At 42.8% G+C, this 18,476-nt stretch overlaps 1 protein-coding gene across 1 annotated transcript in view; it reads left to right on the forward strand.

Moving 5' to 3' along the window:
- RANBP10 (RAN binding protein 10) overlaps positions 1-18,476 on the forward strand; it is a 652,739-nt gene that overhangs the window by 494,342 nt on the left and 139,921 nt on the right. The window contains exon 11 of the mRNA XM_086945263.1: positions 15,695-15,819. Coding sequence (XP_086801389.1) covers positions 15,695-15,819 — 125 coding nt within the window. The remainder of the gene's footprint in view (positions 1-15,694; positions 15,820-18,476) is intronic.

Here is an 18,476-nt window from a genome sequence, read left to right on the forward strand (position 1 = left end):
GTACAAAAGGGGGTGGTGATGGTTCAGATGCTCTGTCCAATCAAACATTCACACACAGTCAACAGTTCTGGGTTTAATCCATCACCGTTCTGTAGCCCACTCTACCACCCCAGTTCAGACATGGCCATATGCAAATCAGTCTGACTGTGTGCCTCATGGGAACAGTCCAGCCCGAACTGCCAAGCCATGCCTTCCCTGGACCGGAAACAAGCTTCCGAGGACCGGTTTCTGGCATTTCAGCCGTCTTCAGCCCAGCTTGCTTGAATCCAGTGGCAAAGTGAGCAAGGGACTCGCGTCTGATCATACCCTGCCAACTTATGGCGAACAAAGCGGTACAAAAGGGGGGGGGGGGTGATGGACGCAGCATCTGAACCAATCAAACACTCACACCCAGTCAACAGTTCTGGGTTTTTCCATCACCGTTCTGTAGCCCACTCTGCCACCCCAGTTCAGACATGGCCATATGCAAATCAGTCTGACCGTGTGCCTCATGGGAACAGTCCAGCCCGAACTGCCAAGCCATGCCTTCCCTGGACCGGAAACAAGCTTCCGAGGACCGGTTTCTGGCATTTCAGCCGTCTTCAGCCCAGCTTGCTTGAATCCAGTGGCAAAGTGAGCAAGGGACTCGCGTCTGAGCATACCCTGCCAACTTATGATTGGTTCAGATGCTCCGCCCGTCTCCACCCCCCCCCCCCCCTTTTGTACCGCTATGGATGAACTGGTCAGGGATATTTGCTTGCGCTTTTCCTCTTCTCCCACGCTTTCCATACGTGGTCAGGAAACTCCGACTTCAGTGACCCTAACACTGATTGCTCCCACATGGGCTTGAGAGCCATGGTACCCAGTACTGCTAGAGCTATCTCTGGTACATGTCGAGAAACTACTCAACTATCCAAACCTTCTCACTCACAGCAGAGAGAGGGTGAGACACCCCAATGCGCAGCAGCTCAATCTTGCGATCTGGCTCCTGAGGTCATAGTTTGGATACTTGAATCTACCTCCAGAATTCATGCCTATTCTAAAGGAGGCCTAAAGACCAACCACAAAGGCTTGCTATACAGCAAAATGTAAATACTTTGTCAACTACTGTATGTCCTTAAACAGCAGCCCTTCTTCACAAACAGAACAACTAGTCTGTTACTTGTTGCACTTAAAAAAGGCACATCCGGCATATACCTCAATATGCTTACATTTAGCAGCCTTTGCGGCATACCTACAAAACGGGGAGCACCAATCTCCCCCCTACACACGCAACAGCACAGTAAGGCTGAATCACAGCCAGTCACATCACTGATCGCCACATCGCATAATCCGACTGCTCCCATTCCTCCCCTACACTGAGTTTCCCTCCCACAGTTTTGTTTTCTCCCCTTGGCATTTCCGAAACCAAATTAATACGCCAAGGAATACATTCACGATTCCAATAAGAGATGACATACAAGGGTAGAGGTGAGGACGACACACCAACCCACACCCCCGGGATACATTCCCAAATCTGTTATACTAAAGCAAAACGAACATTGACAACTATGCCAAGGGCTCCTTCAACAAGGAAAAAATTTGCAACCATGGCATTTTTTGAGAAATATCCCTTAGTTACATTTGCAAAGCAGCAACATGGATGAACCCACATACATTTACAAAACATTGTGTGGATGTTCAAGCAAGACAAAGCTCTAGTTGGACAACAGTGCTTCAGACATTATTTCAAACAAGCGTACTATCTCATGCCTTAAGGCCCTGCAAGAGGGGTACTGCTTTACAATCTATACTTAGCATGTGTATCTGCAGCCAACACATGCTACGAATGGAGTATGTTATCCTGTAAGCATTTATTCATAGGGTGTTGGGCTGCAGATTCACATTCACCCACCCACCTCCCTGGCAGGTATTAGATGGTGTGAAGAATACACGAAAATACAGCATATTCAACAACAAATGCCAACTTAGCAAGACTATATGCTCACTCCATATGTGGCAAGGGGAAAAAACGTTATCTAACAAAGGATCTGTTGAAAATGTGCAATATCTCAAGGGTTAGAAGAAACCACACACAACGCTGATCATGAAACTTCCTTGAAAAAAACAAATTGTAGAGTCCGAGCCCAACACTAGATGGCAGAAGTATTCATAACATGTGAATCGTCAACACCGAAGGCTATGAATATATGCTTTAGAGTGTGTGTGTGTATATATATATATATTCTCCAAATCCTGGCTTTCAGCATTCAAGAAGAACAGGCACCGACTCCGTGGATGTAATCAAAGGTTTCTTTATTCACCAATAACAGCGATCAGACGCGTTTCGGCGGATGGAACCGCCTTGCTCACTACATCTGTTTGACACCTTGCTTGCTAGCTGTTTTTATACTAGTGCACATTGATTAATTAGTGAAATAACCATGTGACAAAAATAACATGTGATCGTGGACATAGAAGAGTTAAAAGCGCCTCTATATTTTCAAGTCATCATGACACAGCATAAAAAACATAGAAATTAAATGTTGTAAATAATTTGTAAATCCGTCTTTACATGTAGTTATTCTAGTCAAAGTGTGACAATTGATTAAAACATACAACAAAGCTTTTTGCGCTGTTAAAACAAACCAAAAGGTCATGAAAGCATAGTCTGTGTTCTCACACGTGTCAGCTGAGAAATGAAAGAGTTCCTAACGCGGTATATTTAAAAGAGTCTAGCATGCCCTCACTCTGTAACCTCGTGTGCCTATGCTCCACAGCCTGCCGGTATGGTGTGTCTCTGGGATGAGCCTGAATCAAGGTAGGGTCACCTATTCCTAAAAGGGGTTAAGTCAAGGGCATGGGGCCGCACGATGTGCATAAATAATCGCACGAAAGAAGCCGTCAGAGGAATTGTTTATTTGCGCGGTCCCAGACACAGGCTTGGGAGTCAGGGAAGGCACTGATTTCCGAGTTAGTTATGTATATTTGTAAAGTTTAATCGCAAGTGCGAGGATGCAAGGGCGGGTTGTGCATACTGCGCTGGGGTTTACATTGGTTCCCCGCAGTGTTAAAGGAAAGAAAATTACAAGCAATTTAAATAAGAGTTTAAATAAAATTTAGGCGTAAAGAATTGACGGAGTCCAGCCCAAGTGGGCTTAATTGGCTCATGTCCATGTTATCCTCCATATAACTATTCTAAAGGCCCTGCATCAAATTATATAGATGTGGTTATGAGAAAACAGGTGGGGGGTTGTATTGGGTCTATGCTATCTCTCTGGTTTGTTTAGGAAATAAGGTTTGCCTAGCAAATCGGGTAAAGTTGGAGGCGCTTTACTTTTCCAATGGACTTAGGATCCTGTGAAAATAGATTAAATTAAACCATTCAATCAATTAAAAGTGCACCGTGTGGTGGTTTAAAAAGGATTCATCCTAGATGGTGAAACTAGATGTTTATCTGCAGAAATGGGAGACTTTATAAGACGGTGAAGAGAGGGTTACGTTATAATTAATGGGTTTCCAGGTTAGAGATGTACACTGAGTGCTTCATCAGCGTTCAGCCCATTAGGGATCTTGCTGTTGAGCTCGATAATGTATTTAGATTCGAGCCGTCTTAATTTCAGCTGTCTGTTCCCTCCCCTGGGGTTTGGTGCTACACTGTCTAGTACAAAGTACGTTCGATTTTCTGTCTTGCCACTGTGGTATGCATTGATATGGCGGGCCACAGGGTACGCGGGATCATCGTTGGTTATTGCTCGGAGGTGTTGCAGAATCCTCACATGAGCTGGATGAATGGTACTCCCTACGTATATCAAATTGCAGGAGCACTTGATGACGTACACTGCAAAATCTGTTTTGCATGTGTAGTGCTGTCTGATTCTGAATGGGGACTTTCTGAAGGGGAACTTGACGGTTTTCGTGTTTACCCCATGTTGGCATGCTTTGCACTTGGTGCATTTATAGAAACCCGGTTGGGAATGTAACCAGATTTTTTTGGTTGGGGCTGATGGCGCATAGTCGACCAATTCCTGACTCATTGAGGTTGCTCTTCTGAATGTTAGTTGGGGTAGTTTAGCACAGTTTTGTCCTATGACAGTGTCATTTTTAATCAGATGCCAATGCCTATACAGGATTTTTCTGATGTTTTTGTGATGTGTGTTGAAACCTGTGATTAGTCTAGGCGTGGCATTGGTGGTGGTTAATTCCTTGTTCTTAGTTGAAAATGACTTTTTTTGGAGCAGGACTGACCTATCTAGGCAATATTATATATATATATATATATATATATATATATATATATATATATATATATATATATATATATATATATATATATATATATATATATATATATATATATATATATATATATATATATATATATATATATATATATATATATATATATATATATATATATATATATATATATATTTTTTTTTTTTTTTAATTGAATTTAGTTCATTGCAGTATAATTCAATAGTTCATCAGTGGCAGGTAACTATAGAAACAACATCAGACGTGTTGAAACCTGTGATTAGTCTAGGCGTGGCATTGGTGGTGGTTAATTCCTTGTTCTTAGTTGAAAATGACTTTTTTTGGAGCAGGACTGACCTATCTAGGCAATATTATATATATATATATATATATATATATATATATATATATATATATATATATATATATATATATATATATATATATATATATATATATTTTTTTTTTTAATTGAATTTAGTTCATTGCAGTATAATTCAATAGTTCATCAGTGGCAGGTAACTATAGAAACAACATCAGACGTGCAAATTGCCATAAATACCTAGCTCGCCACATCATGTTCAGGTAGGACTTAATGATCTGCCTGTCTTCCAGACCCGTTCCGGACTAAAGTAGGTTCTTTGAAATTAGTTACATTGGATGATCCTAAGATTAAAGTGGGTGGCCAGCTCCGCAGGCAGCCATCTTAACCTCTTGCCAGTCATCTAAGTCTACTTCTCCCACATCCCACTCCCAAACTGCGCTTGAGTTTGGTGATTTAAGGAGCAGGGATCTGTACAGTCTAGAAATATCATTTCGACCCGGTGGCTCTTTAATCAACTTTGGCATGCATAGAGCTACTAGTTTTTCAAGGGTGTCCAGCCATAGCCACTAGGCAGAATTTTCTGTCTCAAACAGCCAGTCACCAATCAATACTAGTTTGCTTCCCAGTAGTAGAGCCTGAGGTTGGGTATATGCAGGCCCTCTTCACATGTGGTGTGAGGGCACTTTTTTGGTGGGGCACTCTAGGTAATTTGCCTGCCAACAATTATTTTGTGACTAAGGATTGAAAAAGGTAGGCAGAGAATTAAAGGATTGTTCTGCAATACATATGGGAAGTGTGGGGGTAGCGTTATTTTATAAAGCGTCACCCAACCCATCATAGAAATGGTTAATGAAGACCATGCTTCAAGTTCTTTCCGGGTGTGCCACTTTATGGTAGAAATATTAAGGTCCGAGGCTAACTTTTGGTCTCAGGTTATGGTCATGCCCAGGTATTGAAAATGGTCATCAGCTATTTATAGGTGCGTGAGATTGAGTTACAGTGGCGAAGTGCCTTGTACTTGCATGTAAGTGGACTTGCTCCAATTTGCTGTCAGCCCCACGGCGTCTTCGTACTCCTGTAACATTTGAGTCCCCTGCAGCAGTGAGGTTTGAGGGCGCTGAATAAAAAGACATATGATATCTGTGTGTAAGGACACCCTCTCCTCTGCTCCGTTTGTTCAAGGAAATTCTTTAGTCTGTCCTAATCCATTTGGCCAGGGGGCTCAATGGCAAGGGCAAAGAGGAGTGGGTGGTCAATCCTTGTGGGTGCCTTGTTCAAGAAGGAATGGGAATGATAGCACCTCATTTACTTTAAATTATGCATTATACATTCGGAGTATCTAAAGGACCTGTGACTTAGGCAAGGAACAGAGGGCCAATATTCATTTTCCTGAGCACTGGGACAAGGAAACCGTATCCCAAGCCTTCTCATAGTTAACAGCAAAGCCACAGGACCATATAGGTTAGTCACTCTGGCTTTTCCACCTAGATATGGCATAATTAATCCCTAGTGCTCCTACCTGGTTTAAAGCAATTCCAGTTTTCATGTACTAATGGTGGTATCACTGTGACTTACCAGAAGGCCAGAATTTTAGCTAGGATTTTGATCTCCACGTTAAGTAAAGATATGGCCTGGTATAATGTGTACTTATCTGGTGGCGTGTTAGGCTTTAGAATAGTGCTAATCATCACACCCGTGATCATCTGGAAGGAATGCGGACCACCTGATCTCTTCAAAGAGCTACAGTAAGTGTGGCACTAGAATTGTTTTTATATAAATAGAAAGCTCCACTGCGAAGCGATAGCGACCAAGGATCTTAACTTAAGGCTTGTCAGTTATGGCCGCCTGAATTTCCTCATGAAAGAGCTGAAAGTTCAACTTCCCATGCTCCACTTGAGAGAGTGACCATACAATTAAGACATTTGTGATTGCAGGAGCAGTTCTTGTCACAAGGGATTTGTTTGTGGTACAGCTCTCCGTAGCAGTTGGCAATACTGCCCCAGTCTCCAGCAAATATGTGAACTTGTGCATTTTGGATGAGGGGATAATTCTAACATCAGCTTCCCTCTAGGCCAGCCAGTAAAGGAGCTTGCCCACCTTATTACCCAGATGCCCATATACGTCCTCCAGTTTATAGAACGGAGAACTGTGTTTAAGAGCCAGGATTTGGCTTAATCAGGGTTAACTTATTATGGCACAATCACCTGCAGAATAAATAGCAAGTGATCTTCAATAAGCACAAGGCCTTGACATAAATGATTTTGTGCATGATGCTTGCAATTGTAAGCATTGTCTGGGTGCCTATAGGAAACCAATGAGGTTTTTGCGTAGGGTGAGGGCATTGGCAGCATTCTCAGTGTGTTCATTCGACATTGTATTCTAGGAAACGTTAATGTTAAGTGACCAAATTATGTGCAAGCAACACCAAGGCAGGTTTAGTGGGATGCTACAAATCTGCTCTTTCACTAAAAAACAAAAAATGTGTAGTTTAAAGCCTCCATGGAATTGCAAAGGAAATCTTTGTAACGTAACACCTGGAAGCTGTATAAAGAATGTGACCTATTTTTAAAAAAAATGTGTTATCCATGATTGATTACACGTGTAATAATTGTATGTGTTTGCTGAGTTGTTTCTTGTAACATATTCATAACATTGGTGTTAAGTTCGGTTAACTGCAGTTCTGATAGATACATCTGCCAGTGGATTCCTCACCTTGTGAATATCCCCTTGCATCAGCAACATTCGGAAATTCTTTTTGTAGCTTCGCGCCGACGTGGGCGACATCAGAGGCACGGCGTCGCGCGCGACTCCACTGACGTCACCGACACCATAATCGGCCAAGCCGGCGTGATGACATCTGTACCCTTTTTTCCGCTTCGTCAACGCTAACGGTTTTCAAGGGATCGTCTGTAGCTGTATAATAAATTTGTTACTTTGTGTTTCTACTGGTGTTTTCTTTGTCTTCTGTCGTGCTGTCTACGAAGAAGACTGGATTTAAAGCGTGCAGAGAATGTGCCAAGATGATGTCTATCACTGATCCACACGAGTGCTGGGTTTGGTGCTTGAGCTCCAATCATGACGTCGAAGATTGTCCTTCTTGTAAAAAGATGACTCTGAAGGCACTCCGGGAGAGGGAGACTAAACTCCTCGTAGCGAAGTTGAAAAACAAAAAGGATAAAAAGAGTTCGAGGTCATGAAATCGACGTTCGAGGTCTCGTTCGACGGAGTCGTCTTCGGTGCATGCTTTGAGGTCTTCGAGGAAGAAGCATAAGAAGAGGAGTCATGAATCTTGCCAGGGTTATTGTTCGGAGGACCACTTGCTACTCCTGCAGGAAGAAGTCCTGGCACTGTTCAGAAAGGGTGCGATAGAGGTGGTTCCGGAGCAGGAGAGGGGTCAGGGATGCTACTCACGGTATTTTCTGATCCCCAAGAAGGATGGCAGACTTCATCCAATCCTGGATCTCAGGATCTTGAATCTTTACCTGAAGCAGGAGAAGTTCAAGATGCTCACCCTTGCGCAGGTTCTTCAAGCGCTGCTGGAAGAAGACTGGATGGTGTCGATCGACTTACAGGATGTGTATTTTAATATTTCCCATCCTGAAGTCGTAGAGGAAGTATCTCCGTTTCACGGTTGGATCGCAACACTACCAGGTTGCGGTCCTTCTGTTTGGTCTTACTACTGCGCCTCGAGTCTTCACCAAGGTGATGGCTGTGGTGGCTGCACATCTCAGGAGATCGGGGATACCGGTATTCTCGTATCTGGACGATTGGCTGATCAAAGCAGAATCTCCAGAGATAATGCTCCATCATCTGCAAGAGACAACTCAGTTGTTGCACAGGTTGGGTTTTTCGATAAATGTACCCAAATCTCACCTGGTGCCCTCCCAGCGCAACCTGTTCATAGGTGCGGTACTGGACACTACTGTGTGTCGTGCATTCCCTCCTCCTCAAAGGATTCGCGACATACAGGAAATGATTCCTTTATTTTACAATGGAGCGGTCATTCCAGTCCTGAAGGTCCTTCATCTGCTCGGTCTGATGGCTTCTTGCATTCTGTTGGTCAGCCATGCACGCTAGCACATGAGGGCACTCCAGTGGTGTCTCCACAGGCAGTGGTACCAGCACAGCGGAGATCTCAGGGAGTCAGTGAGGATCTCTGGAGAAACTGCAGCGGATCTGTCTTGGTGGAGCGTGGAAGGCAATCTGTCACAAGGAAAGCCTATTCAACTACCTCCATCGGTGGCCACAGTGATAACGGATGCATCCACTCTAGGGTGGGGTGATCATCTGGGGGATCTGGAGGTCAAAGGTCTTTGGTCTCCAGAGGAAAGGTTGCTTCACATCAACCTTCTAGAGTTGCAGACCATACGTTTAGCACTCAAGGCCTTCCTCCCTTCCCTTCGCGGTCAGTCAGTTCAAGTCCTGACGGACAACACGACCGCGATGTGGTATGTCAACAAGCAGGGAGGAGTAGGGTCGCAGTGTCTCAGGAGGGAGGCTCTGCGTCTCTGGTCCTGGGTTCAGGACCATCAGATTTGTCTGATGGCAAATCATCTGGCCAGAGTTCTGAACGTACGTGCAGACAGTCTCAGTCGGCAGTTCTCCGCCGACAACGAGTGGAGGCTCCATCCAGAGGTAGTTCGTTACGTCTTTCGGACGTGGGGGACTCCTCAGGTGGTAAGCCTATGGTGCAAACTTGCATTTTCTAATATGAAGGAGTTATGAATGCCGAAGACTGATAATGATATGAAATTGAAAACTATCATGAAGAAGAATGATGATCAGTGAATAAACCGTTTGCATCAACTTATGTGGAGTCTTGTTTCACAAGAACCTGAGGTGTGCCCACAATACAGGGATGCTACCATAGGCTTATGGTCGCACTGAATGGGATATATATGCTTGACTTGTTAGGACGGACACGCCACGTGGTGGAGCACCTAACCATCAACTAACTTTAAGGAACACTTTAAGAAATATACAAAATATCAAATAACTTAAGGCTGTACGCCCCCCACTTATTGTTTTGGTGATTCCTCAGGTGGACCTGTTCACCACTTACGAGAATGCTCACTCACCGATATTCTGCAGTCTCCAGTTTCCGATGCAGGGAGCCTTGGGGGACGCGTTTCAGTTGAGTTGGGACTCACAACTCCTCTACGCGTTTCCTCCCATACTCTTGATTCCTCGGGTTCTGGGGAAGATATGTCAAGACCAGGCCCAAGTTATATTGATCGCCCCGGATTGGCTAAGAAGGGTGTTGTACACAGATATTCTCCACCTCTCCTCGTGCCCTCTGCTCAGTCTCCCTCACAGGGCAGATCTCCTCCCAGATGGAGGTTCTACACCCCCACCTCCAGACCTTACACCTTCATGCCTGGAGATTGAGCAGTGCAACCTGATTTCCTTTTCTCTCCCACACGATGTGGTGGATGTCATCTTATCGGCCAGGCGTGACTCCACCAAGTCCATTTATTCTTATAGATGGTCTAAATTTGTTGCTTGGTGTGGCGAGAAGTCCATTGACCTTTTAAGGGCTCGTTTGTCCAATATACTTCAATTTGCACTTTCCTTGGCCCATCAGGGTTTTGCGGTGGCAACTATCAAAGGTTATTTGTCGGCCTTATCGGCTTTCCTTTGTTTGCTGGACCAGCCCTCTTTGTTTAAATCTCCTATTGTATTACGATTCATTAAGGGCATTACCAATACATTTCCTCCTACTCCTTTTATTGTGCCTCAATGGGACTTGAACCTTGTTCTTACATTCTTGATGGGTTCGCCTTTTGAACCTTCACACAAGTGTCCCTTGAGACTTTTGTCTTTTAAGACTGTTTTTCTAGTGGCAATTACCTCTGCAAGGAGAGTAAGTGAGCTTCAAGCTCTTAGTTCCAAGCCCTCATTTTTGTCCATTCATGCTGAAAGAATGGTTCTCAGGACCAGGGCTGCTTTGCTGGCTAAGGTGGTTACTCCTTTCCATCTGGGGCAGTCTGTTACCCTCCCTTCCTTCTATCCTCCCCTCACCCTTCCAAGGAGGAGGAAAGACTTCACCGCTTGGACACTAAGAGGGCGGTGAGATTTTACCTGGACAGGGCAAGAGAGTTCAGGTTGGATGACCAGCTGTTTGTTGGATTTGCTGGCTGCAAGAAGGGGAAAGCGGTGCACAAGCGCACGCTCTCGAGATGGATTATCCTCTGCATTAAGATCTACTACGCCCTGGCGGATAAGGAACCTCCAGAGGGTATAAGAGCTCACTCTACTAGAGCACAGTCTTCTACATCTGCTTTGTCTAGGGGGTGTACCTGTTGAGGATATTTGTAGAGCGGCTACTTGGGCCTCCCTCCACACTTTCGCGAAGCATTACTGTTTAGATTCCAAGGTGAGGAGGGACGGCCACTTTGCGCGCTCTGTCCTCCAGGACTTTTTGGTATAGGAGAGTGGACACCCTCCTCTGGGAGTGGAGACTGCTGTGGGACTCTATTCACAAGGTGAGGAATCCACTGGCAGATGTATCTATCAGAAGAACAAGTTACTTACCTTCGGTAACTCTTTTTCTGGTAGATACAATATCTGCCTGTGGATTCCTCACTGACCCACCCGCCTCCCCGTTGTCCTCTCTTCTATACCTGAATTACTGTAATGTATATATTTTAATTGTCAAAGGAAATGTTTATTACACTTTGTTTTCCTGCATTGGCTTCACACTGTGTTATCTTGACATTTGTGTACTGTGTATACTGTGTATATATCTGCTGTCATCGGTCCGTCCGTGTGCCTCGAAGGCACGGAAAAAAGGGCGGAACTGATGTCATCACGCCGGCGTGGGCCTATTATGGTGTCGGTGACCTCAGCGGAGTCGCGCATGATGCTGTGCCTCTGTGACGTCGTCCACGTCGGCGCGAATCTACAAAAAGAATTTCCGAAAGTTGCTGACGCAAGGGGATATTCACAAGGTGAGGAATCCACAGGCAGATGTATCTACCAGAAAAAGCGTTACCGAAGGTAATTAACTTGTTCTTTTGGAATATGTGTTTTTAATTTCAATTGCTCAATAAATAGTTGTGTCTTGTTGGTACACTCCAAATGGATGCTGCCCTGAAATGTTTGTTTTGAGTCTTGTGAAAAATGGAAATAGGGTACAAAAAAGTGATCTTTTTAAGATTAATTTAAGTGTATTGAGGATTAATAATCTTCAGTCCATCAAGTCTCTTTACCTACTAAAATAATGACTAATGCAATTTATCTCTATTCACTAGCATCTAGGGAGAGGTTTGAATGCCAGTTCATGGTTTGGCACGATGACCTGGGTGTGCTTCTGGCACATGATAAAGATTAGTGGAGGAGGTCAGTAATTTAGGATTTGATTCTGGTGGACATTAAGTAGCAGATGCCTCAAAAAACGAACCCCATGCTTTGATTATATTTCTACGTGTCAGCCGAACCTCACAGACGTGCCCCAAGCTGTTCTTCATACTTTGTAGTTTCGCTCTTTTTCGTTTTCAGAAGCTCACATATGCTGCCCTATATGCTCCTAGGACATTAGTGAGGCTTCAGTCAGCAAGCTTATGGCAGTCACCCTTCAACTCTCCTTCTGACTTCAAGCCCCTGCTGTGCTAGTCAGTTACATTCTTCCAAACAAATTCTTGTATTCACTGTTTCCCAGCCTTCTCTTCTACTCTCGACTCTTCACACAGCTGGGCTGATGTTTTCTCAGACAACCATATGCTCCCTTCAGAGTGGACCTCAAGCCAATAGCCGTAAGCTGTCTGTCTTAGCCTGCACTGTGCTAATTGCGGTCCTGGAAAACCCGTATCAGGACCCAGAGCATATCTGCTCCTCATTCAACATTTCTCTGGCAACGAGGCCTTGGATTGTGAATCCTGCTGGGCACATTTAATGGATCATCACTTGCATGTTCTTGATCCATGCTTCAGTTTATCTAGGTGGGATTAGGTGCACCTTAATAAAAAGAAAGAAAAATGTATTCAAAAACATTCAGCACTTGTAGCATGAAGGAACACCCTTTACAGCACAATAGGAAGTCGACAGGGCCCGAGACAGCATGACTCATTTTGTTGCTTACAACCTGGAAACATGGGTTGCATTTGTTTGCCTTGCTACGGTACATTCCCTACCTGGAATTTGGTTTTGTGTCCTTGGTTATTTTTCTCCTCCCGGTTACCCTCCTGATGTTTCTCTCCTTGTCATATTTGTGATCTTATTTAATCACACTCTGCATTTTTCTGATATACTGCATCCTTTTACTTCCTATGAAACACTTGCTGGAGATCTTCACATTTTATTGCTTTGCTAGCCGGTCTCTGGTGTTAAATAAGATTGTAACTCTCCAGAACGGAGGTGGGATGAATTTACTGATAATCTTTTATGCTACAGTAGGTAGCCTTTGTTGAATCCTGCGTTCAGATGTTTGGTTGTTCAGGAAATTCATGAAACATCAATCACATAACTCATAAATGTTGCTAATACAAAAATCACTGACAATATTACTTGTTTCAAACAAAATATATTAACCAATTTATGCTAAATGAGACCATTAATCCTTGTTACTTACTCATTACCAATCATAAAGGTAATATAATTATTCAGCAATCATCAGAAATAAATGCATTTAATTACATTCAGTATAAATGTATTAATTTCAGGGATTGTCATGAGCCATCTTCGAGGAGATGTAGTCCATATATGTTTTGCTAGGTCTCACGTAGCATGCCAAACAGTGAGCCACATACCTTGACATTCTTTGCAACCTATGGCTACATTCTCATAAAGGGTACTTGAGATATTTAGTCAGTCCATTATAACCAAATAGGCCGTTCTAACATCTTGACCTACTGGATACTAACCAGTATGATTGAAAGAGCAATATTTACTCAATCAATACCTTTTATTTGGACCACCTAAACCCAAAAATAACTCTTAGCATACTACCCATACTCCACTTATTGTCACTGAGTGCCATGAGGAAAATCCTCTCAATATTAAATGACTATATTTAAACGATTAATCATCATTTTCTCAGGGAAGTATCATGCCCTTATGGCCATTCCAGTAATAATAAGTTATCTTTTTTAGTGCTTTATTAGAATTGGGAACTTAAAATGGCTGTGTAATTTGATGTTCGTTCAGCCACTGGAACTAAAATTATTTGGCTCAGTTCAGCATTTGTAAGTGAATTAATTAAAATTGTCATCACTGTTTGAGGCATATTAATACTTCGCATTGACATGTTGGCTATATTGGGTGTACTGTCAAGTTACCACTGACATTTGTGAGTGGCTATTAAGTGAGATATTTTCCACCTTGTTGGTTTAGGTGTCTCTGGACCGAAGTTGAGACCATCTGACGTTATAAGGGTCATTTACTCTGTAGTCATTCTTTTCAGGTTGTAAGGCCTTAATATCTCTGTTACTCTGACTAGAATTTTACAGGCTTGAGAGAGGATCCTAATTGCATTGTAGAATGATTATTTTAGGAACAAATTTTGAGCTGTTCAACTTGGACATTTTACATTTTACAGAACTAAATTTAGATTTTTCAAACGGATTTAGGTTTTTGTATCTAATTTGCCTGTGTTATAGTCAGTAAAGACAAGGGTTTGACTTTTAGGATCTCTGAATGACTCAAACCTTGATTCCAATGTAGCTATCATGTTCTGTATTGTTCTTGGAATTCTTAAATATATTTAATCGCTTGCTCGAGGTACAATTTAAATCTGAGGTCACCTTATAGCCCATGGGTACCCACCCATAATTGCTGCCTTAACTGAACAACCTCCGACCTTACTAAAGAAAGCCAAGATTGTTGTAACCCGTCAGCATTGGTCTTCATCTTAATATCCATTGTTTTTCCCTATTTACCTCCACATCATAATTTATCCTTTACTGCAAATACTCCTTGCCTGCTTTCAAATAACTCTTGAATGTCACGTGTATAACAATCCAGCTACAGAAAATTAAGTCTTCAAGTAAAGTAATTTAAGTGATAACTGTTAACGTTTTGGCCTAAAGCTGCAGTTGTGGCACTCTTAAGTAAAATCCCACTCACTGAACTTTACAAAGCTGTTACATAGAGGTTGGTCCATGCTCTCTTAGCACTTTTTGCTAAGATGTGGCCTCTGTATCGTGTGGTTTTTTTTTTTTTTCCTTTCCTCAACCCTCTTCCTAGAGTAAGTTTGCCGCTTGATTGTCTGTTCTAAATGCATGTATCACTCACTATACACGGTCCATTGCTTGAGAAAACGAGCTTCAAATCAGTTGCAGCGAATCTCCAATGTCCGTCTTCTGTATAGTTTCATGCAACCCCCATTTTAGCAATCATGCCTTTTGCTACTTAATGAAAATATATCAGGTTGGACATTTTATAGCCTTAATGTGAAGGACTCCATCTGAATCACTTTTCGTTGGTGATTCAGTCTCTCAAAACAATTTCTATTCTTCGCCATACTCTGAACATTGCACTATGTACAGGATTACATGATACCTGCATTGGAGAATGGTTAAAACAGCAACGTAAAGTAAAGCATTTGCAGACCAGTTGTGATGCTCTTCATACTACTGATGATGATTAAGTGGAACGGGTAATGGTGCACTTCAGGACAGTATAGCTCTTGGACTCTGTAAAGGGAAGAAGAGCCATTTCTGGAGTTCTCTTCCCAGGCAAGTGGAGAGCAGTGTATATGAGGAACATTTCAGCCTTTTACTGCTGTGTGTATTTTATATTGAGTATGCATAGCTCAGAGCTGACAGCTCTCTCTCCCGAAGCAACACGCTGTTATGCAAATTTAATGTATGCATAGTTATCCATGTGATATTCTCGAAGCCTCTTTGGTCGCACCCCGGGAGAGCAGGGATTGATGAAACTTAAGTTTCTGTGAAGATTTCTCTACTCTGCTGAACCCTATGTGTGGGGGAGTAAAAGGCTAATGGTATTTGAACCTTTGTTTAGTAAGCAGTCAGTTCCAATAGCTTTCAGCACAAGGGTCAGGGTTTAGAGCTTTTTCCTGATCACCTTGCAAGCACTTTGTGCTTACAGCCAGTGTTAAAGTTCCCACTACTTGTTTCGCTCTGCGCCTAAGGAGTGGCACACTGGACATATTTTTCTCTACTTGTTAAGTTTTCTTACCTATGTCTTTGACAGTGACAGTGAGATGGAGATGGAGGCAGAGCATTACCCCAATGGCGTCTTGGAAAACACTTCCACCAGAATAATGAATGGCACCTACAAGCACGAAGAAATTTTACAGACGGACGAGTCCAGCATGGGTAGGTGCATTATTTTCAGCAAGTCTGATACCTGTGTCATTCAGGCTGCTTTCTCACATACAAGCCTTTTAACTTCAATAGATAGAAATATATAAAAATCTGTGATAAAGTAATTTTCACTGACGAGCCCTAGAAGTCCATTCCTGATTACACACCAAATGCTTACCTTTTGACGGTTGCTTTCAGCTTTCCCGGAAAGTTGCAATTTTTCAATGTTGTGAACATTTCATTCATTTTTCATGTTTAGGAGTTGTGACTGTTTTATTTTTTATTAATAGTAATTAGAAATGTTGCAACAGGTGTAACCCTGGTTGGGGCGAGGGGAGAGGCAGTGTCCCTTTTTTTAGGTCTCCACTTTAGACAGCATGCACTGTCTCAAACTGAGACATGCTGTTTCTACATCTTGGTCTTCTGCCTGCCCATAGGCAAGTCATTGGCTGGCACCATCGTTGCTCCATTCGTAGTGCCTCCCATTTGTCTAGGGCATAAATACGTCTGGCCCCTTCCATTGTTTAGCCCTCCACGAAAGCATTCAGCAACCACTGCTAAACATATGTTGCAGTCATTTTATTGCTTTGTTGCCGGACTACTTTTTTAATTTATTAACAATTGCTTTTCACAAGCGTGACTGTATTTTCTTGCACTGCACTGTTTCCTGCTTGTCTGACCCCGGACTAGGTAAGCCACGGCACGCGGTTTCGTTTATTTCGCCACTTCTGTAAAGCTCTACTGTTTTTACTTTCACCACCCGTGGCTAGTTTTTAATTTCTTTATATGCACTTGCACTTTTCACAAGCGCTACTGTTTTCAATATCTCATGTCAAAGGATGTGTTTCTTTTTTCCAAATGCCTAAGGTAATCTTCTTTAGGGGCATTAAGAGGTAGCGTTTCTTTTTCTTCTAAAAGTAATTTGCAAATGCTAAGAAATAGCAAGCTTTGGCAAAGCCAGTAGGTCTCTGCAGTCCGAGGGCTATAGGCGTTGGCAAGCTTAATGCATTTATGTATATTAATAAAAACAGCCCCAGAGCCATACACAAATGCATTTACACTTCCAATGCCTATAGTTCTTGGATTGCCGAGACCTATTGGCTCTGCCAAAGATTGTTTCTAGCATTGTGTATGTTCTGTCAGTTATTCCAACTTTTTGGACTTCAGGTTTTTTTCTTCAATATTTGTTTCATGGTGAGCTCTAGTTAGTAGACTGTTAAGCTCTGTTACAGAAAGCTGCAATGCAAATTTGTCTTCTCTTCCAAAATCGTTTCCAAGCATTAGTACTTAAAGGCTATTTCCAGGTGGTTTGAAGTTAGTGCAGGAAATTACTACTTGGGAGCACGGAGCTAGTCTTAGAAGATCTCCACACCAAGGATGATTTAGGTCGAGCCAACCAGTCCGTGCAAGCTGTCTGGGTGCAAGATGGCTTACCTTGTCCATCTTGTGTCTGTCCCCTGATTTATCCTTGTCCTTCCACTGTTCTCTCTTAGGGAATTCAGTTTTTCTTTTTGCTTAAGCACTTTGAGAGTGCGTTTGTTTTGAAGCGGTCTCCATCGTGTTCTGCTCTCCCCCAGTGATCTGCTTTGCACGTGTGGATCTCCCTCTACGTTGCAGTCTCCCCAGTGTACTTCTCCTCTTACCCACTGTGGCTCTCTTCATGCCCCCTGCCTATACCTGTTGCTTTCCCCAAACTCACTTCATTACCTGCTCCTTCGTTGCATCCCCCACCAAATTGCTGCCAGCCCTCCACAAATGTGCAGGTTCTCATTTAGTTTGTTATTTAGGTCGAGCCTGGGCAGCGCATGCACTGCTCTGCGACCCATGCTGTAGTGAAGTATGTACTTGAAACCCCGCCCACTCTCTGCCCATATTTGTCATTGTCGTTAGTAAATGCTGGCTTCTGATTCGTTATTAGGCGTGTTAGTCCCTCCTTGTCTTCATTTGTAACCTCCCATGAGCACTGGCCCTTTTACTTTGGTTGTTACATGGTTCGTTTTCTTCTGTCTGTAAGCACTATTTTCTTTAATGGGTTTCTCTTACTGCAGGAGGGTATCTCGTGCGCAGTTGTGACTACCGGCTTGTTTATTTTACTCGTAGCAATCTGGGAGCTCTTCAGGGGCCATGGAAGACAGAAGGGATCAACTCTGCAATGCCTTCAAGCATTTAAAATGCAATAGTTCTCGCATTTGCGAGAGTTTAAGCTATTGCCATTGTAAATGACAATGCCTTTTATATCTGTTTTAAAAACAAAAACATAAATAAAAGGCATTGTCATTTACAATGCCAATAGCGCAAACTCTCATAAATGCTAGACCTATTGCATTACAGATGCTTGTTTTGACTGGTCTTAGTGGTGCTCGTCATCTTAGATTGGTCCCCTCAAAAGAATTAGAACATTGCTCCTGTGTCATTCTATAGGCGTACACGTGTGATGATGAACGTGGCTAATGACGCATCATGTGCTTACAGAAAGACTGGACCCTTTTTTTCTTTGAACCGATACTAAACACCAGCAAAAAAAATAGGTTTTTACAGATGGTGTTCAGCATCACCAAAATGTGTTGGCAAAGCAAGTGAATCGCAAAGTCGAGAAATATTGGCTTTGCCAATGTTAATTTTACTCCTGTTTTGCCATACAAAAATGAATCCTTTCAAATGGATTTTTG

This window comes from Lissotriton vulgaris, chromosome 12, assembly GCF_964263255.1.
Source record: "Lissotriton vulgaris chromosome 12, aLisVul1.2, whole genome shotgun sequence".
Taxonomy (NCBI): domain Eukaryota; kingdom Metazoa; phylum Chordata; class Amphibia; order Caudata; family Salamandridae; genus Lissotriton; species Lissotriton vulgaris.